Raw genomic sequence first — 22,856 nt, forward strand, 5'->3', positions numbered from 1 at the left:
TGCTAGTAAAGTAATGCTCAAAATTCTCCAAGCCAGGCTTCAGCAATGAACCGTGAACTTCCTGATGTTCAAGCTGGTTTTAGAAAAGGCAGAGGAACCAGAGATCAAATTGCCAACATCTGTGGATCATCGAAAAAGCAAGAGAGTTCCAGAAAAACATCTATTTCTGTGTTATTGGCTATGCCAAAGACTTTGACTGTGTGGATCACAATAAACTATGGAAAATTCTGAAGGAGATGTGAATACCAGACCACCTGACCTGCCTCTTGAGAAATCTGTATGCAGGTCAGGAAGCAACAGTTAGAACTGGACATGGAACAACAGACTGGTTCCAAATAGGAAAAGGAGTATGTCAAGGCTGTATATTGTCACCCTGCTTATTTAACTTCTATGCAGAATACATCATGAAAAACTCTGGGCTGGAGGAAGCACTACCTGGAATCAAGATTGCTGGGAGAAATATCAATAACCTCAGATGTGCAGATGACACCACCCTTATGGCAGAAAGTGAAGAAGAACTAAAGAGCCTCTTGAGGAAAGTGAAAGAGGAGAGTGAAAAAGTTGATTAAAGCTCAACATTCAGAAAACTAAGATCATAGTATCTGGTCCCATCACTTCATTGCAAATAGATGGGGAAACAGTGGAAACAGTGGCTGACTTGATTTTGGGGGCCTCCAAAATCACTGCAGATGGTGATTGCAGCCATGAAATTAAAAGACGCTTACTCCTTGGAAGAAAAGTTATGACCGACCTAGATAGCATATTGAAAAGCAGAGGCATTACTTTGTCAACAAAGGTCCGTCTAGTCAAGGTTACAGTTTTTCTAGTAGTCATGTATGGATGTAAGAGTTGGACTATAAAGAAAGCTGAGCACCGAAGAATTGATGCTTTTGAACTGTGGTGTTGGAGAAGACTCTTGAGAGTCCCTTGGGCTGTAAGGAGATCCAACCAGTCCATCCTAAAGGAGATTAGTCCTGGGTGTTCATTGGAAGCACTGATGTTGAAGCTGAAACTCCAATACTTTGGTCACCTGATGCGAACGACTGACTCATTGGAAAAGACCCTGATGCTGGGCAGAGTCGGACACGACTGAGTGACTCAACTGAACTGAACTGAACTGAGTATTTTAAAGTTATCAATTCTCTTCTCTCCCAGGACATTCAGTTCACTTCAGTTCAGTCGCTCAGTCATGTCTGACTCTTTGTGACCCCATGAATCTCAGCATGCTAGTCCTCCCTGTCCATCACCAACTCCTAGCGTTCACTCAGACTCCCGTCCATCGAGTCAGTGATGCCATCCAACCATCTCATCCTCTGTTGTCCCCTTCTCCTCCTGCCCCCAATTCCTCCCAGCATCAGGGTCTTTTCCAATGAGTCAACTCTTCGCATGAGGTGGCCAAAGTACTGGAGTTTCAGCTTCAGCAGCATTCCCTCCAAAGAAATCCCAGGGCTGATCTCCTTCAGAATGGACTGGTTGGATCACCTTGCAGTCCAAGTGACTCTCAACAGTCTTCTCCAACACCACTGTTCAAAATCATCAATTCTTTGGCGCTCAGCTTTCTTCACAGTCCAGCTCTCACATCCATACATGACCACTGGAAAAACCATAGCCTTGACTAGATGGACCTTTGTTGGCAAAGTAATGCCTCTGCTTTTCAATATGCTATCTAGGTCGGTCATAACTTTTCTTCCAAGGAGTAAGTGTCTTTTAATTTCATGGCTGCGATCACCATCTGCAGTGATTTTGGAGCCCCCAAAAATAAAGTTTGACACTGTTTCCACTGTTTCCCCATCTATTTCCCATGAAGTGATGGACCAGATGCCATGATCTTCGTTTTCTGAATGTTGAGCTTTAAGCCAACTTTTTCATGCTCCTCTTTTACTTTCATCAAGAGGCTCTTTAGTTCCTCTTCACTTTCTGCCATAAGGGTGGTGTCATCTGCATATCTGAGGTTATGGATATTTCTCCTGGCAATCTTGATTCCAGCTTGTGCTTCCTCCAGCCCAGCTTTTCTCATGATGTATTCTGCATAGAAGTTAAATAAGCAGGGTGAAAATATACAGCCTTGATGTACTCCTTTTCCTAATTGGTACCAGTCTGTTGTTCCATGTCCAGTTCTAACTGTTGCTTCCTGACCTGCATATAGGTCTCTCAAGAGGGAGGTCAGGTGGTCTGGTATTCCCATCTCTTTCAGAATTTTCCACAGTTTATTGTAACCCACACAGTCAAAGGCTTTGGCATAGTCAGTAAAGCAGAAATAGATGTTTTTCTGGAACTCTCTTGCTTTTTTGATGATCCACAGATGTTGGCACTTTGATCTCTGATTCCTCTGCCTTTTCTAAAACCAGCTTGAACATAAACATTACATTACTTTAAAATTCATATGAAAGAATAAAATAAGAGCTAGGAAACTTCTTAAGAAAAACAGTAGGATAAAAAATTTGACCTCCTTATTCTTGACTTGTTATATAGCTGTCTTAATCAAGATAGTCTGCTATTGGTGCACAGGTAGAAATTTTGACAAGTGTAATAGATTAGGGAGCTCAAAAACAGACATATATAAATATATATATGGAATGTTTGACTATTACAGAGATGGCAATCCAGAATGTCTTAGTTTACTCAGTAGCTAAATACCATAGACTGGTGGCTTAAACAATAGGTATCTATTTCTCATCATTCTGGAGGCTGGTAAGTCAAAGATCAAAGTACCATCAGTTGGTTTCTTCTTGATGATGGCCTTCTTCCTGGCTTGCAGGCTACAGCCTTCTCTCTTTATGTACATATGGTAGAAAGAAGCAGCTCTGGTGTTTCTTCCTCTTCTTATAAAGGCACTAATCCTCTGCTTCCCTAACGGTATTGTGGATAAGAATCTGCCTGCCAGTGCAAGGGACAGGGGTTCCATCCCCAGTCAGGGAAGATTCCATGTGCTTGAGATCAACTAAGCCCATGTGCCACAACTACTGAGCCTCCACTCTAGAGCCCTGGAGCCACAACTATTGAGTCCACTGCAACTACTGAAGCCCACAAGCCTAGAGCCTGTGCTCTACAATATGAGAAGCCACTACAATGAGAAGCCAGAACACCAAAACAAAGAACAGCTGCCACTCACAGCAGTTAGAGAAAGCAGCAATGAAGACCCATCAAAACCATAAATAAATAAACAAATAAACAAAGCATGAGGTAGCTCAAAATTACTTGTAAAGACATCCACAGTTAAAAAAAGGCGGGGGGCACTAATCACATCATGGACTCCACCCTCATGATTTTCAGTTCAGTTCAGTGGCTCAGTCGTGTCTGACTCTTAGCGACCCCATGAATCGCAGCCACACCAGGCCTCCCTGTCCATCACCAACTCCCGGAGTTCACTCAGAATCACGTCCATCGAGTCAGTGATGCCACCCAACCATCTCATCCTCTGTCATCCCCTTCTCCTGCCCCCAATCCCTCCCAGCATCAGAGTCTTTTCCAATGAGTCAACTCTTCGCATGAGGTGGCCAAAGTACTGGAGTTTCAGCTTCAGCAGCAATTCCCTCCAAAGAAATCCCAGGGCTGATCTCCTTCAGAATGGACTGGTTGGATCTCCTTGCAGTCCAAGGGACTCTCAACAGTCTTCTCCAACACCACAGTTCAAAAGTATCAATTCTTTGGCACTCAGCTTTCCTCACAGTCCAACTCTCACATCCATACATGACCACTGGAAAAACCATAGCCTTGACTAGACAGACCTTTGTTGGCAAAGTAATGTCTCTGCTTTTCAATATGCTGTCTAGGTTGGTCATAACTTTTCTTCCAAGGAGTAAGTGTCTTTTAATTTCATGGCCGCAGTCATCATCTGCAGTGATTTTTGGAGCCCAAAAAAATAAAGTCTGACACTGTTTCCACTGTCCCCATCTATTTCCCATGAAGTGATGGGACCAGATGCTATGATCTTAGTTTTCTGAATGTTGAGCTTTAAGCCAGCTTTACATAAATCTAATTACTGCCCAAAGACCTCATCTCCTAACACCATCACAGTGGGGTTAGGGCTCAATATATGAACTCGGCAGGTGGAGCACAAACACTCAGTCTATAATACAGATCTATGGGAAAGGATGAAATGTTCAATTAAAAGTGATTATCCATACAAAGATTAAATTGAATCTTAATTTTAAAATCAACTTCAAATGGATCTAAGACTCAAATGTCAAAACAAAGACAAAACCCAAAACAACTTTCAAGCTCTTAGTGGAAAATATATGTATTTTAGACCTTGGAGTAGAAATAATTTCTTTAGAAAGGCACTGATGATAGAATAAAACATTTGTTGTTCAATTGCTAAGTCATGTCCAACTTTGTGAACCATGGACTGTAGCATGCTAGGCTCCTCTATTCCCCACTATCTCCTGGAGTTTACTCAAATTCATGTCCATTTAGTCAGTGATGCTATCTAACCATCTCTATTTGTAATAAAATCAAGAAATTTTATTCATCAATAGACATCTTTAAAGGCGTGAAAAGGTACAAACCAGGAGACGATAATCACCATATACACACTGACAATTAATATCAAGAATATATCAATATAAAGAAATTATACAAACTTACATAAATAAAAATAACAAAAAATGGTAAAAGACATGAACAGACATTTCACAGAAAAAACACATAACCATTAGACACATGAAGAGAGATGTTCTTTCACTGTAATCAGAAAAACACAGCTCAAAACCAAGATGAGGTAGATTTATTTTTTTCTTTTACTCACAGTTGTTTGACAAAAATTTAAAAGCGTAACAATGCCAAGTGTTGGAAAGCATGTGGATACAACAGATTCAGGCCTATATAGTGCAAGTGCATGTAAAAAGCAGTACAACTACTTTGAGTTGAGTATTATCTATTAAATGTAACAATTCAGTTCAGTTCAGTCGCTCAGTTGTGTCTGACTCTTTGTGACCCCATGAATTGCAGCATGCCAGGGCTCCCCGTCCATCACCAACTCCCAGAGTTCACCCAAACTCATGTGCATCGAGTCAGTGAGGCCATCTAACCATCTCATCCTCTGTCATCCCCTTCTCCTCCTGCCCCCACTTCCTCCCAGCATCAGAGTCTTTTCCAGTGAGTCAACTCTTATCATGATGTGGCCAAAGTACTGGAGTTTCAGCTTCAGCATCAGTCCTTCCAATGAACACCCAGGACTGATCTCCTTCAGAATGGACTGGTTGGATCTCCTTGCAGTTCAAGGGACTCTCAACAGTCTTCTCCAACACCACTGTTCAAAAGCATCAGTTCTTCGGCGCTCAGCTTTCTTCACAGTCCAACTCTCACATCCATACATGACCACTGGAAAAACCATAGCCTTGACTAGACAGACCTTTGTTGGCAAAGTAATGCCTCTGCTTTTCAATATGCTATCTAGGTCGGCCATAACTTTCCTTCCAAGGAGTAAGTGTCTTTTAATTTCATGGCTTCAATCACCATCTACAGTGATTTTGGCCCCCCAAAATAAAGTCATCCACTGTTTCCACTGTTTCCCCATCATTTGCCATGAAGTGATGGGACCAGATGCCATGATCTTCGTTTTCTGAATGTTGAGCTTTAAGCCAACTTTTTCACTTTCTTCTTTCACTTTCATCAAGAGGCTTTTTAGTTCCTCTTCACTTTCTGCCATAAGGGTGGTGTCATCTGCATATCTGAGGTTATGGATATTTCTCCCGGCAATCTTGATTCCAGGTTGTGCTTCCTCCAGCCCAGCATTTCTCATGATGTACTCTGCATAGAAGTTAAATAAGCAGGATGAAAATATACAGCCTTGATGTACTCCTTTTCCTAATTGGTACCAGTCTGTTGTCCCATGTCCAGGTCTAACTGTTGCTTCCTGACCTGCATATAGGTCTCTCAAGAGGGAGGTCAGGTGGTCTGGTATTCCCATCTCTTTCAGAATTTTCCACAGTTTCTTGTGATCCACACAGTCAAAGACTTTGGCATGGTCAATAAAGCAATGTAACAACTACTCCTCGATAAATACTTGAGAGTCCCAGAATTTCTATTCCTAGTTATATAGCCCTCAGAATTCTTCTACATTTACATCAGGAAGTATATATATAAGGATATTTATATTTACATTACATTTTGCTCCTGGGCAACAGGAGCAAAAATCAGAATGCAATCTGTATGTCTATCAGCTGAATAAATAAATCATGGCATATTCACAAAATGAAATGTTTCACCGTAGTCTAAATAAATGAATTACAGTAACACAAGATTATTGGATTTTAACAATATTAAGAGAAAAACAGTACCAAAGTATCACATACAGCATTTTAGCCTTATTATAAAACAACTTATTTGTTAAAAACCCTTATTTAAAACAACTAGAAAAATATATTTGTGGGAGTAACATAATACCAAAAATTAAAAAATCAAAGGAATGAAGAATGATGCACCTAAAATTCAGGATGATAATCATCTTCATTTGGTGGGGACCAGGTAGGTCTTCTCTGTAGGAAGGGCTATTTGTGTGATTAGATATATAATACTACCAAGGTCCTGGCATTTAGTGGGGAGGTGCTGTGTTCACAAATTCTTCTTATTATTTTGATAGATAACCACATATATAGATATACAGCTAAATGATATTGGACAGGTAAGTAAATAAATAATGCACTTCAGGTATGGACTACTGAGGACAGTTTATTATAACCCAATTCTGTGAATTTGAGTTCCAACAGGATAAAATTAGAAAAAAACAGCACGTGATAGAATGTAAAGTACATACAATCACCACTTAAGTTTTCTTGCCAAAAATGTTTAAGTTCAACCAAGCCTTTAGACCAACCTCCCAAGGAGACACAGTCTTGAAACCCAGGGGCCTTCCTGCCTAGGTCTTCGCAGTAACAGAACAGAATCAATCTGGGGGGAAAACGCTTGGAAATAGTGCAAGGCTATCATCGACATGGATCAGCTTTGACTCCAGATGGCAAAAAGAAGTGGAAAGGTAAGCATAAAAACAGAATCAGAGAATAGAAAAATAGAGAGTAGTGTGTGCTAAAAATCCTTGAGCCATTACAAAAGACAGTAATGGCATTGCGGCAGCCTCTGAACTTAAAACTGAATACAAACCTTGCTTCGCGGCCTCTCCGCGACCAAGTGGGCACCTGAGTCCGAGAAGACTCCCATGTCTGGGTGCTAAAGACACAGAGAAGGCTTTTTGTGGGCAACACCTCTAAGAACCTAAATCAAAGCCCAGAGTGCGGGTTGATGAGTCTGCCATAACTGAAAGGCAAAAAGAACTTTGTTCCAAATGCACAAAAAAAATTTGTAAATCAATGATCAAAGAACTTAAGTGGAAAGATGCTTCAATTAAAGTCTGCTGAGAGTCCAGGTTGCTGGGGAAGGCCCAGTGAAACTACTTTAGGCTGGAATAGAAACTCTGACCATATAGACAATTATCTGGCTTCCCTGTAACTGAAATAATACTCTTTCTGAGGGTAATTTTTCCCCCCACGGAATGTGCATAATTATTATCAGACATCAATATTCTACAAAACTACTTACCTACCTGTGAAATTTTTTGATCAAGGTTCAGACTAAAGCCAGTAATACCAGATTTTCTGAAGGGGTTTTGCAAAAAGCCTTTATTACCTATCGCCATAAACAGAAGCATTAGAATAGATGACCTCAATCAACCTTGAAGAGATAGGGACACAAAAGGGCCTAAGTCTGCTTTTAAACATTATTTACATCATTCACAAGGAGCATGTATTTTAAAGTGCTGGCATTAGGATGGAGCTGAAAACACAGTGGAACATGGAGCTCAAAAGGCAGATCACAGACATGAATGATAGTTTCACACCGAAATAATTTACTTTCTAAAAGGACTCTCAGAGAAGCTTTCTGGGCCATGACACATGAAGCTGGAGAGATCAGAGAGACCAGAGAGTCACAGACTTTGAAAATAGGGATTTCAGAGTTCAGAGGGTGCTTGAGTTGGAAATGCAAGCTCTGAACAGAGGGTACTTTCTGACTTGAGCAAAAAAAAAAACCTGTGACTGTTTTATGTAACAACTTCCTGATAATAATTATCTCTCCTTCTTAGAGATCTGGGCCAGAAGAAAAAGAACCTACGTTTCTTCCAAATTGAACAACTTGGGGACATTTTCTTGTTTAATTCAAGAAAATGCTCAGGTTCAGGAACTGAACTCCATGGCCAGATATGATCCTTCTGACACTTAACTGCTATAGCTTGGTATTTGATATCCCACGAAAGTTGGAACAGAGAATGAATTTCTAGATAGAGTATCACTGTAGCATTGCAAGATGCAGACCATCTGGCCCTGACAGTAGACCAAAGGGTATAATAAATATACCAAAGGGATAAGATATTTCAAAGTTGAGGAGTACCAGGTAATTCCCTGGCCCATGCCCAGTGGTTAGGACTCAGCACTTTCACTGCTGTGGCCCAGGTTCAATCCCTGGAAGGGAACTAAGATCCCGCAAGCCAGAAAACATGGCTAAAAAAAAATTGAGGGATACCAAAGAAAACTCTAATTTGAAATGATATATATGCACCCCAGTATTCATAGCAACACTATTTACAATAGCCAAGACACAAAAACAATCTAAATGCCCATTAAAAAAATGAAATAATGCCTTTCACACCAACATGGAGAGGTTTAGAGTTTATCATATTCAGTGAAGTCAGACAGAGGAAGACAAATATCACATGATATCATTTATTTGTGGAATCTAAAAAAAATGATACAAGTGAACTTATTTACAAAACAGATTCACATGGCTATAAAAAAGCAATGGCAGAGGGATAAATTAGAAGTTTTGGATTAACATATACACGCTACTATGTATAAAACTGGTAAATAACAAGGGCCTACTGCATAGCACAGAAAACTTTACTTCAGTGCTTAAAATAACCCATAACAGAAAAGAATCTGAAAAACTACATATATGTACACACACATATATGTATAACTAAATCACTTTGCCATACACTTGAAACTAACACAACATTGTAAGTTAACTACTTCAATGAAAGAAATTTTAAAAATTGAGGGATAAATTTATATTTTGTGAAAGGACATTTAAAATAAGGCTAGGCATCAGACATATGGATTTGACCAATTTAAATCTTAGACATAAACACCATCTCAGGACTTTCCTGGTGGCTCAGTGGATAAGAATCCACCTGCCAAGGCAGGGGCCACAGGTTTCAATCCCTGGTCTGGAAAGATTCCACATGCCAAGGAGCAGCTGCACCACAACTGCACCACATGCAGCACAACTACTGAAGCTCTAGAGCCCTCAAGCTGCAGCTACTGAAGCCCGAACACTGTCAGGCCAGTGTTCACAATAAGCCCCTGTGCCACAACTAGTGAGGCCCGTGCGCCTGGGGCCTGTGCTCTGCAGCAAGAGAAGCCACTGCACTGCGAAGCCCGCACACCACAGCTAGAGAGTAGCCCCTGTTCTTCGAAACTAGAGAAAGCTGAGTACAGCAATGAAGACCCAGTGCAGCCAAAAATAAGTAAATAAATTAAGCAGTGTGAACCTGTAAAAAAAAATACCATTTTACCTCAAATAATAGTAATGAATAACAAGTCATCTGTGAGGTAATAGACATTACTAATACTCAATATGTCAGGAAATTTGGAAAACTCAGCAGTGGCCACAAGACTGGAAATGGTCAACTTTCATTCCAATGCCAAAGAAAGGCAATGCCAAAGAATGCTCAAACTACTGCACAATTGCACTCACCTCACACGCTAGTAAAGTAATGCTCAAAATTGTCAAGCCAGGCTTCAGAAATACGTGAGCCGTGAACTTCCAGATGTTCAAGCTGGTTTTAGAAAAGGCAGAGCAAGCAGAGGTCAAATTGCCAACATCTGCTGGATCATCGAAAAAGCAAGAGAGTTCCAGAAAAACATCTATTTCTGTGTTACTGACTATGCCAAAGCCTTTGACCGTGTGAATCACAACAAACTGTGGAAAATTCTGAAGGAGATGGGAATGCCAGACCACCTGACCTCCCTCTTGAGAAATCTGTATGCAGGTCAGGAAGCAACGGTTAGAACTGAACATGGAACAACAGACTGGTTCCAAATAGGAAAAGGAGTACATCAAGGCTGTATATTGTTACCCTGCTTATTTAACTTCTATGCAGACTACATCATGAGAAACGCTGGGCTGGAGGAAGCACAACCTGGAATCAAGATTGCCAGGAGAAATATCAATAACCTCAGATATGCAGATGACACCACTCTTATGGCAGAAAGTGAAGAAGAACAAAAGAGCCTCTTGAGGAAAGTGAAAGAGGAGAGTGAAAAAGTTGGCTTAAAGCTCAACATTCAGAAAACGAAGATCATGGCATCCGGTCCCATCACATCATGACAAATAGATGGGGAAACAGTGGAAACAGTGGGTGACTTTATTTTTTGGGGCTCCAAAATCACTGCAGATGTTGACTGCAGCCATGAAATTAAAAGATGCTTACTCCTTGGAAGGAAAGTTATGACCAACCTAGACAGCATATTGAAAAGCAGAGACATTACTTTGTCAACAAAGATCCGTCTAGTCAAGGCTATGGTTTTTCCAATGGTCATGTATGGATGTGAGAGTTGGAGTATAAAGAAAGCTGAGCACTGAAGAATTGATACTTTTGAACAGTGGTGTTGGAGAAGACTCTTGAGAGTCCCTTGAACTGCAAGGAGATCCAACCAGTCTATCCTAAAGGAGATCAGTCCTGGGTGTTCATTGGAAGGAATGTTGCTGAAGCTGAAACTCCAATACTTTGGCCAGTGAAGAGCTGACTCATTGAAAAAGACCCTGATGCTGGGAAAGATTGAGGGTAGGAGGAGAAGGGGACGACAGAAGATGAGATGGTTGGATGGCATCACCGACTCAGTGGACATGGGTTTGGGTAGACTCTGGGAGTTGGTGATGGACAGGGAGGCCTGGCGTGCTGCGATTCAGGTTCATGGGGTCACAAAGAGTCAGACACGACTGAGTGACTGAACTGAACTGAATAGACATTAGTAATAGATATTACTAATAAACATGTATATCAAAGCATCACATTGTATACCTTAAACAAGCACAATGTTTTCTATCATTTATATCTCAATAAAGCTGAGGTTCTGAGAAGAGAAAGAAATACCATGGAAGTAATTTAAATGACAGAAAGAAACCACAATATAAAAACAAAAACACAATTAAAGATTTTACACACATACGTATCACTCACTTTACACACACACATATAATTTGCATGCTAATCTTTTGTTCTAAACTGTATTCTAGAAAATCACTCTTTTGACTGTAAAACATCTAGACCATCAGATCCTTAAGAACAGAAACCAGACCATTAATATCTGAATCCCCAGAGCTCAAACAGTATACTGTAAATAGTGTAAATTCAATAAATACTTCAATTTAGGTAAATAATTTAATGACCAAACACTCAAATTTCTTTAAGCACAATATTTCAAGTTACTATATTTTTCTCTGAGAACAGGTCTGAAGTGCTACAAGTTGTACCTCAATATTGAACCATGAATTAAGCAAAGAGTAGAAAACAATTCTGACTTAGGTTTCAATTCCTTACTCATGCTTGTCACAAATTATTTCTATTGAAGATATTTAGTGAAACCTTTAATGGACTACATGTGAAAAGGTCCATTGACAACAGGGCTAATCGAGACCAGCCCATGGATGCTGGGCAGGGGCCTGGAGCCTCTGAAAGGTCCACTTCCTGCGGAAGTCATTCCTGTTCTCTTTCCTGCTTTAATGAAGACCTGCTTGAATATAGCCTCGCTAAGTAGCTACTGACCACTTATGTATGTAACATATAACTTAAATGTATAAATAACTCAGGATTAGAAAAATGGTTTTCTTTTAAAGAAAAAGCAAATGGAAGACCACCCATCGCTCTGGGTCACACCAGACATGACACTAGGCATCTCTTCCCCAAATGTCTGCCACAGCCCCTGTTTGTCAACATCCATCACCCTGACCCTTTTGCCTATGGCAATATGGCTAGTTACTATGGAAACTTGATAGACAGCAAAAAACTGAAGGAAATTGGGGGTTCCACACCAGATGTACTTTTCACCAGCAGTGATTTACACACATGCTATGGACGATCATTAACATGGGAACCTGCCAGTTTTCAGCTTTACAAACTGCTTAAAAACACTTCTTAAGGAGAGTGACTCTGCTTGTCTTGAATCAGCAAGGAAATGTGAGGCTTACTTTATAAGAATGACCCTCTTACACCATAGGGCCAAAAAACAGATGCACAAGCGTGTAGGGGTCAGATGGACTCTGTCATTTTGATTTTTGTCAGTGCCTATATACATGCATATGGTATAGTTTAATAAAGTTGTTTTTAATGTTTCATTGTTTTGTAAGGTCTTATGTATAATCACCAGTAAAATTCACAGATGACCAGTACAAAATTTAGAATGTTCCAACACTGTGAAAAACAAAATGACTAGGAGTTATGGATCCTCAGGTAAGCTTCAGACTGGGTCAGCTCTAACATTAATCACTGTGAACTGCAAACACTTAAGTTCTGTCTAGTTCTGTTTGAGGAGAGGACTTCATTCATCCACTGGTAATATCACTTGATCACCATTAGGGAACAAAAAGTTCTCATGGCTTTTGCACTTGCTGTTCCCTGGAAAGGTTTCTCACTGGTGGAGGCAGAGAGGACAATGAATGATCCAAGGGGGATCCTCTGTCCATGGAATAATCCAGGCAAGAATACTGGAGTAGGCAGCTAATCTCTTCTCCAGGGGATCTTCTCCATCCAGGGATCGAACGCGGGTTTCCTGCATTGCAGGCAGATTCTTTACCATTAGCCACCAGGGAAGTCCCCCCAAAGGGGATCAATAACCTCTAAATGGGCCAACAGTAAATCCTGGAATCCTTCCCAGCCCAGGACCCTGAGACTGGAAGCTAAGAACTGTTGTCAGCTACATGGGTCTTCATCAAAGCATAGAAGCACAGCTCCATTCTTCACCATTTCAGTCTAAAGTAGTGCATAGGGGAAGCTCTTTGGGAGAGTAGAGGAATGAAATTTGACACAAAAGCCAGGCTACTTTCCAGAGACCTAATGCCTAACTAAGCCACACCTAAGAGTGTGGAATATGATCCCTCTTTGAAAATGAGTAGCATTATTTTAAGAGTAGAGCAATCTTGGGGAAATCTGGGATGCCTACCCTGAAACTTTAACAAATGTGGAAACCACATCAGTATGCAAGTATATTCTCCTCTTAAAAATCTAGATGAGAAAAAAAGATAAAATCTTGCCATTTGCATTAACATGGATGGACCTTGAAGGTATTAAGTGAAATAAGTCAGACAGACAAAGACAAATACCATATGACTTCATTCATATGTGGAATATGAAAAACTAATAAACAAACAAAACCCAATAATAATAAAAGAACAACCCAAAACCAAACAAAACAAACATAATTACAGAGAACAGAGTAGTGGTTATGGGGGGGAGGGTGAAGGAGGAAGACAAACTGGATAAAGGGGATCAATTATATGGTAATGAAAGAAAAAATAAATTTTTGGTAGTGAACACATTATAGGGTACATAGAAATATAATGCTATAAATCAGTTACCTCAGTAAAAAATAAATGAATCATTGTAGATGCAAAAAATTGTAGATGGATATTTTGGTTTTCAAGCACCACACAAAAACTTTTTTAAAACTTTAATTGGCTAGAACAGTGCACATTTTAAGCAGAGTTTTCCAGAGACCCTACATCTTGAGTGGATTAAGCAATCATTTATAAGCACCTTCAGAAACATGCTTAACTCGGTTTTTTCTTGTGACATAAGATTAAACACAGGAACCAAGGTCTATTTAATTCACACAACACATAACCAACCAAACTGCACGTACATATGCACATTTGTGCAAAAACTCAACTATAATTCTTTTTCCCTCAACTATATTTAGCTTTTCAGATTAGGTACCTAGGACCACCCACTCCCGCTGTGTATCTCACCAAACATAAGAGCAGCAACTTTTCTATTTGAATACAATTATGGGCTGAAATTATATGATATAAAATGAAGTTTCTTTCATAAAGTTTAAGGGTATAAGAAGGAAAGACAAAAACAAAGCTCCCAGGAAGTCAACAATAGTACCGCACTGGTCTAGAGCTTCATGAAACTGAGTTACAGTCCCCAAAGGCTTGTACTTGGATCCAGACTCACCAAGATACTTCAGTATGCTTCAAACTGGCTCATCATCATTTTCCTGCTGTATTCATAAGCCAAAAATAGTGCTGCATTGGCAGGAAACGCTCGAATCAGAGTAGCTTTCAGACCAGAATATAAAGCTGCTATTCCTTCGGTTCTCACAACACTTAAAAGAGTTCTGATGAATCCTGTCTGTTTTCCAAACATGGAAAGAACCTGAATTCTGGATTTGATACAGTCCACGGGGTATATGACAAACCAAAGGCAAATGCCAGCAATTCCACCACTTAACATCAAGGGGACAGGGCCTAGTTCATCTTTTGACCCCCCCGAGGCAAAAAATGATCGGCTCAGTTCATAGCCACCGAAGAAGAAGAAATAGCCTGGTACTACTTGAAACAGAGTACTCGTGAGTCCGCGGTAGAAGCCCCAGGGGCCATCCTTTCTAAGGATACTCTTCACGACGGACCAAACTGTATCATGGCTTTTGGCTATCCTCCCTGACATCTCCAGTTCGTGCATGGTCTGCAGCCGGCACTTCACGAGCTCAGTGGGGCACAGGGCCAGCGCGGCAAACGCTGAGGCGATGGAACCCGCGGCCGCAGTTTGCAGATCATTCAGCTTCGCCTGCTCGTCCAGTCCAGCCACTTTCCTAACGAACTGTTGGCAGAAGCCGTAGCACATGAAGAGGACCGAGTTCTCGGCGACGTAGGCCAGCAGTGCGGGGCCGGTCCCCTTGTAGAAGCCCCGCAAGCCCACTTGGGAGTACGTCTTCAGGGCACAGTCGGTGAGACCCTTGTACAGGCCGGGGAATGTCTGCATCTTCACCTTCATAGTGTCGAAGGGCTGCCCGGTCAGGACGCACGCTGTGCCCCCCAGGGCCCCCGCGGTGAGGTCGATGGCAGCCTGGATCGCAGGACTGGACTTCATGTTCGCCCACCCGCCGGTCTCCGCGGAGTCCAGTCTCTGGAGTTTAAGACGGGCGTCCTGTGTCCCACCCCCTACTCTTGGCTGTCTCTCCCCGGCGGGAGTAGCCGCTTAACCCCAGATTAGGCCTCGGGCCGCCATCCCCGCGCACCGTGGCCCAGCGCTAACCCCCGGCGGTGGCCCAGCGCGCGCAGCTCCTCGCGCCGCGTGACCGCAGGACCCCGGACGCGGCGGTCTGTTAGCTCCGCCGCCTGTTAGCTCCACTCAGCCGGGCCGTCCTAGCCCCCGCGGGCTCGAGGACGGACTCACTTCAAAATGAATTACAATACAGCAGTTGAAAGCGATTCGATAAATTCCTGAGATTAGGGGCAGAAACTCTAGGCGCTGCTGCAGCGAAGGAAGAAATGCCTTCCCTTACGGCTAGACCCCGGCCTCGCGCATTTTCTACTCTGCCAAACAAAATGGGAGGTGCTCCCAGTTGATCGCGCCTGGAGTCAAAGGTCAATCTTCAGAGACAAAAGTTTATAATAGAGAAAACAAACACACACGCGGTGGGGGCGGGGCGGGTGGTTGTTACCCGACTGTCGGTGTATTCTACAGATCAGAAAACTCTCAATCGCCTCGGGAGAGGAACGGCGGCTCCGCAAAGGTGCCGACCGCCGCGCCTCTCTCCTGGGGACTGGAAGGGAGGCCTGAGGCGGACAGAAGCCTTATTTCGTGGCAACATCCCCGAGGCTCTGGGCCTGGATCCCTGCGCGATAGTGGACGCAGAGCCCTTATTTCCAGAGGTAGGGCACGGCCTTGTACAATCGGCTTGGAAAAGAGGTATTTATATATAGCTAAGAAAGTTGATAGAAAAGAGCTGTGTGGTTCTGGTGCTTCCGGGCTCTCGTTGAGGAGCCATGCAGCTTTGTGCAACAGAAGTTCTGGGTGTAATTTGACCACAGACCGCTGCCAGGACACTTTTTCCTCCCAGATGCTTATAATCCAATGCTCTTCAAGTTTACGTTCTAAGCCCTAGGGGGTATTTTTACTTTGGGGGTTAAAAACAAAATGGGGAGGACATAAAGTGTTTAAATGACTCATTTTGAAAGCTTTCTTTGATCCTTTGGCTATCAGCTAATATTTTAAAGTGAGGCTTCTAAAAGCAGATGGTGCATGGATAGATGTGTTTGTCATCAGGTAGACTTCATTGCCATAGAAAATAGTGACCTGGTCTTTTCTTTAGAGTGCCCAAGTGTACCTGGATTTCTTTCCCCCAGTACCACATGGTTTCTTCAGAGAATAATCTTCCAATCTTCCAATATGTCTGTTTGTCCGTGCTTGGGGATGGGGGAGGGGCAGTGTATGCCTTGAGTACTGATGTAAGGAGACCAAATGGGAGAAGAGGGTTGACATTCTGCAATCAAAAAGACTTTCACCCAATTCCCTTGTTTAAGTGCTGTAGAACCCAGCCTTCATCTGGGCCTTCCTTAGTTCAGTTGACCCATAAAATAAACTCCTTCTGCGGGATGGGTAAGGAAGTCATCTGGCTTCCTCGAGTGAGATAGGGTTCCTGGACATCCAACGGCTCTGAACACAGACTTTTATTATTTGGCTGCATTGCCGGGCCTGTGGGATCTTGGTTCCCCCACCAGGTATCTAACCTGTGCCCTCCACAGTGGAAGCTGGAATCCTAACCACTGGACTGCCAGGGAAGTCCCTGAACTTGGACTTTAATCCTGTTTTCAGCCACACACCTTCTCTTTTCCTTGGAGACAGCCTGCACAAAGGACCAGGCTCACAGTGTCTATGTCAAGTGGGTTTGTTTCTCCTTGGTATACCTCCTTGTACACATTTAGCATGAAACTTTCTGCCACCTCTGAATTAATCATTTCTTCACCTGCTTTGGTTTTATCAAAACAGATTGACATCTCTCACCCCCTGCTGTCTCACCTCCTATTCTTTCCCTTAGGGGCTGCTATGCTATTATCAACAGGCTTTCTGGGAGAGAAAAAAGATTCACAAGAACAATGTGCCATTTTAAACTAGAAAAAAAAAATTTTAGTCCTATTATATTTGAGTTTTTAAAAGATGTTTTGGCTTTTAAAACTGTCCATTAATGACATATGGTTCATTATTTTAAATATTAAATATTTTATTAAATATTTTAAAATTGTTTATTTTTAAAGCACATACTGAGTTTTTACAAACACAAGAGATGGAGGTTACTGCAGTAAATCATTAACTGGTTCTGCATTAAGTTCATATATGTGTTATGTTTTGGAAAAACCAAATTAGTAATCAGTGCCAGGGACCATGCAGGCATTAATAGAAAAATGGTCTGGAACTTCATTGAACAGTCAGACATAGTTGTACAAATATTACTGCCAGAACTCAAGTTCCATAAAATATACTAAACAGCTGGACTTGGAGCTGTACTGTATATACTGTTTACAGAATATACTGTAACATTGCCCAAGATAAAAGGCAGTCTTAACCATCTGAAACCATTTTTTCCTGATTCTAACTTAATCAAAATTATGATGCTTCTGTTTTAAATTTAAGCACACGTACTCCCAAGCATACATGGAAAATGATGGCAATAAAATTTCCAGATTTTCAGTGAAGTCCATCACTCTTAAGAAGATGCATACCTATATCACATGGTCCCTAGATATCTGATTGAGTAGCCAGATAGGTTTACCAGAGAAAGTAAAGTCTGAACTGAGGGCTGAGTAAAAAGCTAGCCATGAGATTATCTAGACTGTTCCAGAAAAAGGGAAATGTAAGTGCAATAAAAGTAAAGCTCTGTAGTGTGAAAGAGCTGGGCATCTGTAATACAGAAAGGCCAACATCTATACTTCCTGTGTGGTGAGCAGTTTTCGTAGTCTGTTTTTACACAGAATTCTTACTGGATACTAAAAAAGATAAAAAGCAGAGTTCAAGACACAGTCCTTCAGAGACTTGACTTGTCACAATTTGTCTCAATTTTTCATCTCAAACATTTGATGTATAAATTCAAAATGTCTAGGCTTTATGACATTTAGAACTGAACATAAAGACCCCCATGTACCTAATCTATAAATACAATGAAAAATGGAGGCCACAGTGATATACTTATTGCAGCATTCTGTGTAATAGCAAATTTAAAACAGAACAACCTAAGTGACCAGTAATAGGGGAGTGGGTAACATTAAGAATTTGTAAAATTTCTGCATTGCTTAAAATTTTCAGTGAGTTTTTTCTTTTAAACTTTTTTTTTTAATTCAATTTCTGTTCACAAACTCAGAGAAATATTGAAAACTGTAGCCCAACTATATATCACACTCATCAGACAAGGGAGCTGTGAGAAAAGTGAGTCTTTTTTGGAAACTCTGGGTTTACATGAAGGGAAATGGATCTTAAGTTGTTCTCTTTTGAAGTTATGTAACAGATAATTACTCTTCATTATGGAGGCTTTATGCAAAACCATAAATAAATCAAACAAAAAAACAAAGCTACAGTAAACTCAGTATGCTTACGCTGTAGATGTACGTATTGGAAACAAACTTTGTTTCTGCTGTAGTTTAAGCTTTGATTTAGATTCTTTAATTTGAAATCAGTCAACATTTAAAAGTTTCTTCATACACTTTTCTACCATTTTGATCACTCTTTCATTGAAGTTTGTAATCCCTTACGTTTGTAATCCCTGCCTAGAAAATAGGCAATAATTTGCTTCTATTCCAGGAATTGTTTTCAAATCCTTTATATTAACTCAATAGCCAAAATCAAAGGTCCCGAGGTAGATGATATTATCACCTCCACTTTAGAAATGAGGAAATTGAGGCAAACAGATTAATTTACTTGCCCAAGATCACTCAACTCAGGCACTACATCACCTGACCTTGTGATTTTTAACTGCTTTACTCTTCTTTACAGTGACTAACAAGGCAAAATGCCTAATCTCAGTGAATTAACAGCTTAGTAAGGATATGAGCAACAGGTAACTTAGACTCTGGTATGACAGGTGCATAAGAGTACTTATCCCAGTAGACTATTATAGAGGAAGAGGAGTAATTAACCTTCTTGAAAAAAATGTAAATAAGCTCAGGATTGAAAACAGTGGAAGAATGGGAGATTAGGCTGGAAAAAACATTCAGATAGTTTAGGAAGGCTCTTTATTTCCTAACCTCCAAATGGAGCAGGTGGATTGGAAACATAATGTAAAGGTGATACTGCCTGATTTCTTTGCGCTTGCTGTGTTCTTTTCTTAAAATCGAACATAACTGCTTCTTTTCCTACAAAACAGAATCCAATTGGTCAATCTATTAAACCCCACCAGGAAACCACTTCAGAAGAGGATAATATCCATTACCCCTAAAAGAGCAAGACACATTATAAAGTGAAACTTAACTTGCTTTTATTTGTTGAACGTTACGAAATGACTTGCAATGCAAAAATACGAAAAATTGCTTTGAATAGCTGGAAAATTAGCTATAGCATCAAAAAACATATGCAAACAAACTTTACTGCCTCCAGACTAGACTCTACTGATTTACCTCAGATGTCATCACAGAGTAGCAATGGAAGCTTCTAAGCGGAGAAACAGCCACAAAGTCCTGCAATGAAGCTGTGATTAATAACAAAGTTGAACTTTTCACTCCACTAATCCTACAACTTCTCTACATTTATCTGTCTATACATTCCTACTTCCTACGGGATAAACACCTAGCAAAGTGGTTCCAAAAAACAAATGAGATAGAAATTCACATTTGTCTACAAGACAAATCCAATAGAAGACAGTGGAAGAAACTGCGAACTGCAAAGTTTTACAAGCAATGAAAACAAAAAAAATTTTCTCTTTCAATGCTGACCTCTCACAGTAATGAAATTAAGTATGAAACCACTCCTCACTTCTCTAGGAGTGATTCTAGCTCTTCTTGCAAAGAGCTGAGCTGCTCCTTTTCCCGGTCTTCCTTTTGTTTCAGTTCATCCAGCACAGCCTGAAATCTGTTCTTGAGAGCCAGGTTTTCCACTTTCATGATGAGATCCTCCTGTCTCTTTGCTCTGTCCTGGGTCTCTTGGAGCTTGCCTTTCATGTTATCAATCTGTTTCTGAATTCCCATAACCAGCTGATTGGTTCCCTCGTTTTCTTGGTGCTGTTCATCTGATTCATTTAGTTTGTCCTGTAGCTGCCTTTCCAGATCTTCTTCAGTGTCTATGATGTTTATATCTTCTTCATCTTGATGCTGTGTCTCATCTTCATCTTCACTGCTGCTGCTGAGGTCATTGAATATCTCCCGAAGCTCATCATGTTCTAAGGAGTCATGGCCCTGCCTGTGGCCAGACATTCCTGGGGAAGAGATATCAAGACCTTGATTTTCTGTTTCTTTTGTCTCATCTTCAGCAATTATTTCCCAGCGGGTACTGACAGCTTCAGCATCTGTGCTCAGCAACCGCTTTACTTCTTTTTCCACATCTGGAGACTCAATATACTTTTTCTTTGCTGTCTTACGGAATCTTCTCTTTCTCACATTTTTCAGAGGCAGAGTAATTCCATGGTTCCAAACAAATTTTTTCTCTTTGTCCTTATCCTTCTTTTTGCTTGCTTTGGGATCAGCAGTAGCAACTGGTTCCTCCACAGGAGGATAGAGATCACCATCAACTGTAGAGACAAGCATCTGACAGACATCAGCTGTCTTGTAAAAGGTTTTTTTATCAATGGTTTTCAAACTCTCCATAACACACGGCAGGTCTACCAACTTTGCGGCCAAAGGGACTCGGTCCACTCTGACAATTCCATGACGCCCATCAGGGTGTAACTCAATTGATAGTCTGTCCTTCAAGTTGACATGGCCGGACTGTACCGCCCGCCTCACAGTAGAGGCATACTCCGGGGGTAGGCGTAAGATAAACTGGCTTTCTAGTTCATGAGGAGCATCATCTTTGCTCTTACTCATTTTTATTTCTTTGTAATTCACTTTTTCTTTAATAACCACTTGTTGCACTAAAAAGTTCCAGGTACTTCACCAGAAAGACCAGTTCTGTATAAACTTGAATCCTTAATTACAAAGAGTTCTAGGTAGACCATCAGCTAAATATGTTTTTAATTAAGCCCCAAGTCTTTTTGAAATCGCCGTGACTGAACACCAGTTGTTACTGATGCATTGTCTTATTCAGTTATGTTCATTTAAATCTATTAGCTGCAACGCCAAGTTTCAACCTCTAGATGCCGCTGCAGAACAATGCAGAGAAAGCAAATGGCAGCTCCTACGGATTTTCAGCACAGAAAGTAAGGCTCAGCAGATACGCCCAAACCACAAACTCTCCCGGAACAAAGATATTCAAAACGCGGGGCGTAGTGAGCTCTCTTCGCCTCGGGTACTTACAATCCAGTGACGATTATAAATCCAGATTCTCCGGACAGGAACGAGCGGGAAAAGCCACTCAGAACAAGGCCGGGAGCAGAGCGTCTCTTTCTTGATTCCTTTGTTCTTCCCGGCACTTGGCAAAGCGATCCGCCATTGATTATCGGTGAAATGACTCGGAACCGGCAAGGTGAAATCTCGCAGAGAACCGCAGCTCCGAGCGCCAGACTTTGCAACTCCGCAGCTCGGCGTGCCTCCGTCCGGAGCTGCAGAGCTAGCGGAAAAGAAAGCGTTACGTCACGCCGCCGGACAGGAGGAGTCCGTGAGTGACAGCACCCCTTGGGCGGAAGTGCAGGACGTTTCAGCGCGCGCAGGCGCAACGCGCGATTACGCCGTTCGGCGTGACTTGTTGTCTCGCGAGATTTTGGTTTTAGGGGAAGGTGGCGATCATGTTTCCAAAACAACCACTGTCTTTAAAGTGTTTAAAACAGAAAGCAATTCTAAGAAAGATTGTCTCGCCTGCCTCTGCTAAGCCAGAGCTTTAACTAGCTCGCCGGGGGCCGGTTACTTCCTTAGGCTTCCGTGTGATTACTGGAGATAGGGCGTCCGTGCGGAAATAGCGTTTGTTTCTGGAAACATCTCAGAGTCTCCCAGACTATATTCTTAAATCTGGAGCCGATAAAAGAATTCATAACTAACCATGCCTGTAGATTTTAAAGTACCCGAATCAGTGGCGTGAGGACGTGCTGCCCACTGTGTAATTCTGTGTTTGTTGATAATTAAAGTGTCCTTAGGGGGCCTGTGACTCACGGTCTGTTTGTGTTTTGGAGACTTCCTGAGGCAACAAGGGTGATTTCTCTTTTAATGTGTTAGGTGTAGGTATAAGTGTAAACAGGGAACGTAGTGTTCTTCGGGAGGATCGTGTTCATTTAGGACCGTTGTCTGAAAGACGAATGGTCTGATTAAACTTTAACTGAAGTATTATCGCCTGCCACTAATTTGCCAGTAATTTTTTAGTTTGGAATTTAAAAAAAATTCACCCCTACTGTTCAGCTAACTTTTCTACTTGCCTCTTTAGGTTGTCAGGTATTCTTAACATGGATTTATAGTAGTTTGGACTAACAGTGTAAGAGTTTTCACTTCTGTTCATTTCCATTTATTAATAGGGTCAATTTGGTAGAGTTCCACTATAATTAAAATTAAAATTCTGTTCTCTAAAATATCGACACCTGCATCTTAAGTTTAAGGGAACTCGCTTAAGATGTGATTAACATGTAGAAAATACACTTTATTTATTTTGTACTTATTGTCTCCCTCACCTAAGATTGGAAGGTCCATGATAATTAGAAGTCTAACCGTGTGCTCATCTGGTCCCATTGCCTCATATC

The 22,856-nt window shown here is 41.3% G+C and overlaps 2 protein-coding genes across 2 annotated transcripts; both read right to left on the reverse strand.

Moving 5' to 3' along the window:
• Positions 1–14,236: 14,236 nt before the first annotated feature.
• Positions 14,237–15,142, reverse strand: LOC128051548 (mitochondrial ornithine transporter 2). The gene has a single exon (XM_052644177.1). The coding sequence runs from the start codon at positions 15,140–15,142 to the stop codon at positions 14,237–14,239; it is 906 nt and encodes a 301-aa protein (XP_052500137.1).
• A 4,563-nt stretch (positions 15,143–19,705) lies between these two features.
• Positions 19,706–21,500, reverse strand: TAF7 (TATA-box binding protein associated factor 7). The gene has a single exon (XM_052643151.1). The coding sequence runs from the start codon at positions 21,058–21,060 to the stop codon at positions 20,011–20,013; it is 1,050 nt and encodes a 349-aa protein (XP_052499111.1). The 5' UTR covers positions 21,061–21,500; the 3' UTR covers positions 19,706–20,010.
• Between the last annotated feature and the right edge of the window lie 1,356 nt (positions 21,501–22,856).

This window comes from Budorcas taxicolor, chromosome 7 (genome assembly GCF_023091745.1).
Source record: "Budorcas taxicolor isolate Tak-1 chromosome 7, Takin1.1, whole genome shotgun sequence".
Lineage (NCBI taxonomy): Eukaryota > Metazoa > Chordata > Mammalia > Artiodactyla > Bovidae > Budorcas > Budorcas taxicolor.